This window comes from Ziziphus jujuba, chromosome 1 (assembly GCF_031755915.1).
Source record: "Ziziphus jujuba cultivar Dongzao chromosome 1, ASM3175591v1".
NCBI lineage: Eukaryota > Viridiplantae > Streptophyta > Magnoliopsida > Rosales > Rhamnaceae > Ziziphus > Ziziphus jujuba.
The window spans coordinates 4,358,711-4,368,976 of NC_083379.1; the positions used below are offsets into that span (position 1 = coordinate 4,358,711).

The following is a 10,266-nucleotide window of genomic DNA, read 5'->3' on the forward strand; positions in this document are numbered from 1 at the left end:
CAGATTTATCAGCCCTACTAACATCTGATTTTCTTCTTGGTAGTAGTTTGCGTCTTATCCAAATTACTCTAGCTATGCGTATCATCAAGATATGAAACATATAATTTGTTTAAAATATTACTTTTATCTGGAATGAAGATTCCAGTTCGGAATCACGCATGTATGTAACGTTTATTTTGGTCTGTTTAGTTTGGTGATTTTTTTTACTTCAAAATTTTCAATTATTATTTTACATGGATGTATATGATTTGGAGATAGGAATAGCATTTTTCATATATATTACCTAATCTTGTCGATTTGCGGATTTATTTGCCTTATATTTCAACCAAAGTGTAATCACCACCATAAAAATTCAAAAATATAACAAAAAATAATATTTAAATAAATTCAATTAAAACTATGCAGAATAAGAAAGAAAAAGTAACATGTAGCAAACATAAATTTACCCAAAAAAAAAAAAAAAGAAAAAAAATTATAAACATATATGTAAGGAAACAAGCACATTTATGGATATATTTAGTGATATTTCCTTCTTTAACCCCTCTCCTCTCCCTTTTCCTTCCTTAAAATGAAATGCATATTGAATGTCCCAAGAACACTCTAATTACAACAATTAGTACTGTAATTGAATACTTGTAAAGAAGATCCTAGTAAAAGCAACATGAAATCCATTCTGCAAATTAACATTGGTACATATACTATGTTCACATATGTCTTACATATGTAATTCATCCAAGGTATACAATTGAAAAGACAAACAACCGAACTACATCCGATATAACACAAGCAAAAGCAACTCTATATTGGATTCCAACTTCCATTTTTCCATAGAACATTCTCATGGCTTCTGAATTCACGATGATAAACTATGTTTGACAGATTGCCCCAACGAACTCTCTTCATGACAATTTACGTACCTAGAGCTTGAGGTTGAGATCAATGCCTTCCTCTCCAGATTCACTCTCATTGTCTACGTTATGTATGTTCTCCTTACCCACTTGCTCCTTTGACAATAAGAATTTGTAAAAGGGTTTGTTTAAATCTGATCCAGCTGCTTCTAACCTTCTGTTTGAGTACTCCTCCATACTTCCCTTGATGATCATATCAAAATTTGCGGAGGTAGAATATAAATAAATACATATAAAACTTTTACATCAAATTTTAGAATATATATATTGAGAGAATGGAATTTGTTTTCTTACTTGAAGGGGAAGCATATCAAATTTGGACACCTGGTGGTCTTGAAAAGTATGATGTGGTGGTAAAACAACTGTCTGGGGAACAAATTTGAAGGAAATGGCATTAGGTGCTCCATATTGAATGGTATAGTTGTGCACGTTGAGCTCCAAAGACTTGTCCAATTTTGAGTCTCTGAAAAAGTCATCAAACCAGTTTGATTCCACAATACAAGGGAGGAAAAAAAAAAAAAAAAAAAAAAAGGGGGGGGGGGGGGGGGGGGAATTGAACAAAATTAGGCCAAAAAGCGTGCCTGGTCGGTGGCATTGTCTCGCTCAGGTCAAGATTGTACGAAGATAATTGGTCAGTTGGTCTGTGCATGTGAGGTAGAAATTGAGGAACTTGGTGGTGGAAAATAGGCGGCCCTGGAGGGTTGTCCATTGGGAAAGACTGCGACGGCCTCCTCATGCCTATTACCTATCATTTTGCGTAGGAAACAATGTATAGTTGTTAGCTAAAAGTGACTTCCTCTGTATTGTTTCTTTACATTTCATCAAAATTTAATTAAAGTGAAAAAAAATGGTAGAAATAGAATTTATAATGACTTATTAATTGTTAGTTTATGAGGAAAACAGAAACTAATAATTAAACAAGAAAAAACTGTTTTAATTAACTTATTATTTTATATATATATAGCGAAAAATCTGAAACATTATAGTGCTTGTACTAGGTTAAAGTTTTGTGGACAAGTTTTCATGAAGTCCCACATAAAATTCTAATCGTTTATATATATATATATATATATATATATATATATATTAATAAATAGTAAATAGAATTCCCAAAACCACAAACAGCTAATGAAGAACAAAGTGGGGCCAATTGAAACAATATTTCAGATACAAACAAGTAACACTAGAGCATATTTTTTGATGAGTTGAAAAGTAAAATCAATAAATAAATAAATAAAAGCCACTTGCTGTATAACAAAAAAATAAAAATAAAAAATAAAAAATGCATAACACAATTAACGAAATTACTTACACATGCCTCTTCTTCTTGTCCCATAGATGGGTAGCTGTGATAAGATCTTTGGCTTGAAGGGGGCTCTACTGGATTATAAAGTCCAGCCGATGAAGGGGCTGATGAAGATGAAGCAGAGCCACGAAATTGATTAATCTGAAACTAATTTGGACCCACATACATTATTAGTGTGTTTTTTTTTTTTTAAAAATAAAAATAAAAAAAATAAAAAATAAAATAAAAAATAAAAACTTAAACTAATCAAAATAACAAAAGTGAAACACCTCTCTTTCTTACCATGGAATTTGGGTTTTGAGGATGTTTGTTTTGCATCAAGGAAGGAGAAGACAACAGAGGGTTAGATTCATCGGAAAAAGGTTTGGGCAAGGACAAAATTATGCTACTACTGTCTGAATATTTTCCTTCATCAGCATTGCCAATAACATTATTTGACATAGAAGGTGTAGTACTACTAGACCATGTTACAGGAAAGAAGGCCTTCTGATCAAGTGAAGCCACATCAGAACCACCAACAATATTAGGTCTCTGTATAAATGAAGTATTACCATTAGCATAAATATTTGGAGACGCTGGTGCAGTCTGATGATCAAGATATTGTTGGCCTAAATTGACCAGTCGTCTACAGGTTAAGGAATTGGAACCACAGAGAATATTCATGGTAGGTGTCATTGGAATCGGTGGTGGTGGCTGTGGAGGCCTAGAATTCAGAGTTTGAGGAAAATTGTGAAAAGGGTCATTATTATTGGAAGAAAGAGGTGGATGTGGTACAAAGCATGAAGGATTAAAGGCCTCCATGATGTGATGGTCATTTTTGCTTTCTCGTTCTCTCAAAATCTTCTCAAGCTTTGCAACTCCAGGACCTCTTTTAGGGAGTCTCTGACGCTTCTGTGGTTTCTTGGAATTGCGACTCAATCCTCCATTTAAACCTACAACACCATCAGTACTACCAGAACTGCTGCCACTGTTAATGCACATTTTTCTTTTTTCCTTTGTTTTACTCTGTCAGCCATTGAAGATGAAAACCCATGAATCAAATTTAAAGGATATATGTATATAACCCCAAAAAAAAAAAAAAAAAAAAAAAAAAAAAAAAAACCAATATAGAGAATTGAGAAATGTAACAAAAAAAATCTCCATATTGCTGGTCACCAAAATCTAAAACAAGTAGCAAAAATCATTCAAAAAAACCAGATATATGGAAAGGATCTTACAAGATAGAGCGCGCGCGCGTGTGTGTGTGTGTCTAGGACTGAGAAATAATGGTATCTATGAGTTTCTGAGACTTTCTCAACCCAAATATTTGCCCGAGAAAATAAAAATACATACAAAAGAAAATTTACACAGACAAGAGTTTTAAAAGCCCGGAAATCCAAGCATCCTTCATCAGAATCTGCAACGTTTGCAACGGTTTTTTTTATTTGAATTAACGGACTTTAATGGGTTTTATGTGCATTATTCGTGGGCTCCATGCGGAATTAATTATTAATATGTGCACTAATATCGCCCCCTTAGTTTTTGGTCTCTTTGGCTGCTTTATTAGTACCACTTATCAACTCTAAACCAATTCAATATATTACTATGACAAATAATCTCTAGAAAATTATTTTTATCCAAATTTGTATACTTGAAATTACGACTAATTTTGATAAATACCATGTTTGGTGTACTAGAAAGTGTTTTCTTTTTTTTGTTTTTTTTGGTAAATATGTTGTAGAAAATATATAATTACAAAACCAGAAAATAATATCTTTAAAAATCTTACCAAGTTAATTATTAAAAAAAATAATATTAAGACATGGTCCAGTGTCTTGAAGAGCTTTTTAAACCCCTTATTGCGTGTACATAATGAATGAAAATGTAAGCCTTTTTTTTTTTTTTTTTGGATAGAAATGAAAATGTAAGCCTTCAATAATAAAAATTCATCCACTTGTATAAATATTCATTTACTGTCTAAATTAACAGCCTACTTTTGGTAACCAAAAACTTTATAAAATAATAATAATAATAATAGCATCACCCTTTATTAATACTAGTGCTATTTTCGAGCTTCTTTTATTTTATTTTGTTTTGTTTTGAAATTGAGTTCCCATTAGAATAGGACCAAAAAGAAAAATTTTACTCTGGTAATATGCAAATCTCCAAGCTGGCAACCATATATATTATCCACCAATGACTAAGCAACTTTAAAGATGCACAGTATATAGTAGTTATACGAGTATATTAGCCATAAACTTCTCGATAAGCAAAATGGTTTGAAGATTTTCTAAGATAAATTTGAATCCCATAGTTTTCAAAACCGAATCTTTCTATAAGAAACATAAAAATATGAAATAAATAATATAACAATTTTAACGTATTCACATGTGCAATAAGATCATTTATAATCTTGAATAATCATGAAGGAGCTAGTGATTCCCATCCTAATACCATTTTCATTGATCTTAGCTGCAGACATAGGTTAATATTACTCTGTAAATTAGCAAATGCTCTGAGAAAATTTCTTCTCCTGGATAGCAAATGGGTCACTGCATATGTGTATTTTAAGAACATATGACAGCTGGTTATGACAAGTACTTTTAGCAAAATTAGTGCCTCACTTTGACCCATATGGAGTTTGATTTTGGTTGACTTTGGTATAACAATTAATTCGGTTATTTTATGTGAACAATCAAAATTGAATTAATTACTGTGCCCCACCAAAGATTTACACTAACCGAGTTTGGAAAGATTAATAATCAACTAATTAAGGAAGCAAAAGGAGAAAACAAATCCAAGTTCCTACGTTTTATATTTTACATAAATTTATAACATTTGTTTAAAAGTGTCTTTAAAATCCTCCATAGTTGTTTTTCTTTCATGGATTTTAAATTCCAAACTTATATATGTTTGATTCTGCCATACATATACAAGTAAGTGTAATAATTTTTTTCAAAAAGATAAAATCAAATCCCATTTCTTGCTTAAAAAAAAAAGGAATTTGACAAGTTTATTGAAAATTTATGATCATCTAATGAAAACTTTCACAAATTCATACTTATGCCAAATGATTTTCTTACTAAACAATAGTTAAATTAAAGTTTCATTTTGTAAAATTATCATAAGTTCAGTAACTGTTAAATTGCTTGACTAAGAAAATGACATGAGATGCTTGCAAAAAATAAAATAAAAATAAAAAGACAATGACATGAGACTAATTAAAACAAAATTAAAATACAAGTGGTTAAGTTGCAATTTTCAAAAATTGAGAGTCACATAAAACTCTGCGCCATATGGGATTAGGCTATGAAAATTTTTAATGGGTATCCTAATGTTTCATACATCATACATCATATTCTAACTAGCAATATTGTTTACATATATTTTATTTTCAACCATAATTAGTTAAATATGGAACGATAAAAATATTTAAAAAAAATTCATGTGTATAAGTCATTCTATTTATTTAAAGGTAAAAATAAAAATTCGGTAACAAAATTCATAAATAGAATATATGTATATTCGGTACATACGTGTATAGTATGTTATAAATTAAAAAATATGGATGTTAAATATGTATATTAAAATAAAATATTTTTAATATGCATGATAAAAATATAACTATTAGCAAAATAATAATAATTCATATATTGAAAAAATTACAAATAGTAAAATTAACAAAAATAAAAGAATTTTTTTATACACATTTTTTATGCTGTCGTATAAGAGAAACAAATAGTTGAATTTTTTTTTTTAAATAAGTATTTTTTTTTATTTGTACAATATGGTAATATGTTTCATATATATTTTAAACATTTTCATTAAAAAAATGCTTTTTTTTTTGTATATTTAAAATCGATGTGGAAAACAAAATTTTTTTTGAAAAATATATATGTACCAGTATTATTAGCAAATTTACTTACTAGGTTCCTAACTAGACAACATTCTAAAATATTTTTATATTTTTATTACATTTTCATTTGTGTTATAGGCACGCAAAACATTGTTTACATATCGATTATTGAATATGAGTCATACCGTGGTATGTCCCCAAGCTCTTATAGCTTCCACCATCACTCTAGATTAGTCCTAGCTCAGCAATAAGCATTCATCTGCATGCATATATTATTCTCAAATTTACTAACTAGGTTTTTTACTAAATAATATTCTAAAATATTTCACTTTTATATTTTTATTTACGTTTTTATTTGTGTCATATGTGTTATAGTATGCTAAATAGTGTTTACATATCGATTAACATACTGAATGAGTCGCACTGTGACATGTGCCCAAGTTTTGTGGCTACACAACAAGTACATCTAGACAACTCTAGATTATTCCTAGCTCAGCAACAAGCATTCATTTTAATCCATGATGAATTCTATCATAGTTTGTATGTAATTGTTATATATGTTAATCATAAGGATTTTATATTAAATATTTAATTTTTATTTTTAAAAGTTTAAACTATTAAAAGATGGATTATCATTATATATATATTAACATAGTATTCTCTTTTTATTAAATTTATAGGAATTTCTTTTTTCAATCAATTTAATTAAGAAGCTATTGATTTTGATATATTATCAAAATTGTTAAACCCAATGATAAATAAAGCAGAATAAAAATAAATAAATAAATTACCTTCATACTTACAGGGTTATATTTAGATTTCAATGTTTCTTCTTCAATAATGCTATCATTTCCTTTCCCTTTCTTAATGCAGCTCGGAGAGCATAAATAAAATTAGAAAGGGAAAAGCATAACTAACAATGTGCTACTTTAGTTGTTATTCAATCGCATCAATTCCTATTAAATTAGCAGCAACTTGTATTAATGAGAAACGAAAATCAGATAACTTAAATAGGGGCATAGTTTACGTGTGTATGGATTGGTATGCATTTTTGTATTAATGTCGAGTCATTTACAGATTATCTGGGAGCTGTATAACAATCTATGGAAGTTTCTTCCTCAATGGCTAACAGACCAGAGAATTGTTGCTTCTTCAGTAACTATGCTCATATCTTATGAGTTCAGTGTACATCAACGACCTGACCTGGTTGCTGAAAACGTCGTAGCACTAGGAATGATAAGTCCAACCATTTACAATTAATTCAATGAAAATTTTCCAAACTACACCATTTTTCTCAACTAAAACTCATTCATGATATACTTAGAATAGAATAGTTGTGCTACAATAGTGACATATATGGTGTAACAAAGAGGAAAAAAAAGGGCCCAAATTCCAAATGAATGAAAATGTGACTGAATTGGTCCTAATTACTCTTCGAAATGGAGTGGAAGGAGGGAAGAGGTTCTCAAATAAGGAAAAGGATTCATTGATTTCAAACAAATTGAATGAGGAGCCGTATGAGATGAAAATCTCATGTATGAATTTGTAGAGTGGCATTAAAGGTAGGTTCAATTTTTTTGAACTCAATTTGTGTGTCATGTACTAATTAATTACTGATTAATACCTCAAAATTTATTTTCTTTTTTCAAATATTATTGGTCATTATTCTCATAAAACAACAAACAACAATGTTCTATTTTGAGAGATCGATCAAGTCGAGGCCCAGCCTGATTACTAGAATGATCATCAATAAATTTGGTCATGCAATTGCTAAAATTTTCCTAATCGACGATGTATATAAAAATGCCTTCAAATCATGCGAGAAAAATTTTGCATCATTGAACTTGAAAATTAACCTTGTACTAATTCATTATATCAATTTCAAATTTTCAACAATATCATGAAAATTATTAAATCACAAAATACCCCAAAAAAAAAAAAAGTTTATAAAATATAGTACCTAAAGGCCTAGCTATACAGCAATCACTGCCTCTCTAAAAATCATCTCTTCCAGATTCTTCATCACAAGTATCTACTCTCCTAGATGATCTTTCTCTGCTAAGCATCCTCCGGAAAGAGCTCAATCTCACTTGGACCATATTTTCATCTATAGCCGGAGCTGTGGGTTGGACTCTTCCTCCACCTCCTCCTACAGATGAGTGATGATCCAATTCGGTACTTTTCTCAGGTTCCTCCTGGGCCCTTATGGGCTCAACCACAGCCCGACAAATAGGGCATGTGGAATTCGAACCCAGCCACATATCAATACACTCTAAGTGAAACATGTGCTTGCAATTTGGTAAAAGTCTCACCGTGGTCTCATCGTTGATGTTGGTCAAGCAAACCGAGCACTCCACAACTTCATGACCTTTATCTTTGTGTTCCATTGACCTGTATATGAATTCAGGCAGTGAGGCTATTACCAGAGGTTCCAAACCCCTCTTGGGTTGCGGTGGTTGTTGCACCAAGGTTATATCAATCGGTGCAATATCACCGATCTGTGTTTGTAGCCTATGCAATGAAGCTCGGCCGCGGCTTCTTTCTTGGAGTCTCTTCAGATACTTGGCATAAAAATGGAGTAAGATCAGGATCACAAACAATACAAACAAAAAGCCGAAGGCGATGAGCGTGACCTTGATTCCCAAACCTAATTCGTCGAAGGCGTTTTCGTCTTCCTCGTCGTTAGAACTCATAATTGTTTGTTTCAATGAAACCCCAAAAAAAAAAAAAAAATGCTGAAGGATTTTAATTTGTTTAAAAACTGGTGAACCAAAAATTGAGAGGGTTCTGGGACAGAGGACTTTTAAAAGGTAAACAAATCAACATGGGTGATTTAATTATGTCCATCTTTTTTTTCTTGTTTCTTTTTTTGACTTTGTCATGTTGTTGTACTTTCTATATACTTGTTCTTTGACATTTATAATTTTGATAATGACATTCATGTTTCCTTTGGTTAATCGGTTCTACTCTAGTCTTTACCTTTCACCGAGTTTCCATGAATTGAAACGTAAGGAATTATGTAATATATTATATATCCCGTCCTATTACATCCAAATGAATTAATGTGAACAATTAGAATTTAGAAAGCATAACAAAATATTATAATAATCTATTTTGTGAACAAAATTCAACAAATCATTAACTTGCCAGCTGATTCTCAATTTGGGCAGTCCCTTTGGAATAGCGCTCAACCATAAAAACTATTGTTTCCTTAAACAACTTAAAATAAAAACAAAACAAAAAAAATAAAAATAAAAACAAAAATAAAAGAGAGAGAGCCGTAGCCAGTACGCGAGTAAAATTACCCTTTCCTTACAATGGTCTTGTCCATAACATCCAAAAAAGAAAAAAAAAACGTACGGCATCGACTTATAACAAATTATAATGTCCAAAAAGAATCCAAATCAAAATCCACGTCTCAGGAAAAGAATCGAAAATCAAATCTTATAATTTTTTTTTTTTTGGGGTAAATAGCATAATTCTATAAATTTGTTAAATTTGACAAGAACCCAATTAGATTAATATGGTTTCTAGTTTTTCAATTCTATGGATCCCTATAGGAGAGATCTATAAATGTTTCGTGGCATGGCTTCAAGAGAGAAGTGATTAGTACATAACACCATTCATACAGCTCGCTCTTTTGTAAAATCTTCAGCAAATAATGAACTTTTTATTTACTTATTTTAAAAGAAGCGATGAACTAATAAAGTATACTAATAATTAAATTTTCTTGTTTTGGTTATTGCAAATCACGCTCAATAAACCCATTTTTTGGTATATATATATATATACACAGACACACAGGTAGGAGAAATTCGTGCTTGGGTTTTTACACGCTCAATGAATTAATTGTTAACAAAATGTACTTTTTCCCATTCAAACATACACAATTGCACATGACAAATGAGATTTGACCCAGTGTTAACCCTAAACCCTAAACTGAATTTTTCTTTCAGCAGAATAGACAATTTTATTTATAAATTATGCTTTTAAAGAGAGAAAGAGATAAAATGGATTGAATTAAAGGAGATAATTAAGGAAATCAAAGATGCCTTTTTTCTTTGTGAAGTTTCTCTTTGTTTTCAACTGTAATCAATTAGACACGTATTCTTTGTGGTTGTGGTTTGAAAGCGAAATATTAAGAGCAAAATTTGGTTGGTATAAGGAAGAAACTAATGGGCTTATTTAGACATGACCTTGTGACATCAGTTGGTGAG

At 30.6% G+C, this 10,266-nt stretch overlaps 2 protein-coding genes across 3 annotated transcripts; both read right to left on the bottom strand.

The window, feature by feature from the left end:
- Positions 1-651: 651 nt before the first annotated feature.
- Positions 652-3,615, bottom strand: LOC112489269 (uncharacterized). Of its 2 annotated transcripts, none has more exons than XM_048464633.2 (6): positions 3,432-3,615; positions 2,497-3,219; positions 2,221-2,355; positions 1,490-1,653; positions 1,203-1,371; positions 652-1,091 (listed from the first exon to the last, which is right to left on the bottom strand). In XM_048464633.2, the coding sequence occupies exons 2-6, from the start codon at positions 3,193-3,195 to the stop codon at positions 918-920; spliced, it is 1,341 nt and encodes a 446-aa protein (XP_048320590.2). In that variant the 5' UTR covers positions 3,196-3,219; positions 3,432-3,615; the 3' UTR covers positions 652-917. The 2 variants fall into 2 exon arrangements, with proteins under 2 accessions (XP_048320590.2, XP_048320587.2); XM_048464630.2 differs by having other exon boundaries at positions 2,221-2,361.
- A 4,256-nt stretch (positions 3,616-7,871) lies between these two features.
- LOC107406947 (RING-H2 finger protein ATL39) lies at positions 7,872-8,859 on the bottom strand. The gene has a single exon (XM_016014164.4). The coding sequence runs from the start codon at positions 8,740-8,742 to the stop codon at positions 8,044-8,046; it is 699 nt and encodes a 232-aa protein (XP_015869650.3). The 5' UTR covers positions 8,743-8,859; the 3' UTR covers positions 7,872-8,043.
- Positions 8,860-10,266: the final 1,407 nt, after the last annotated feature.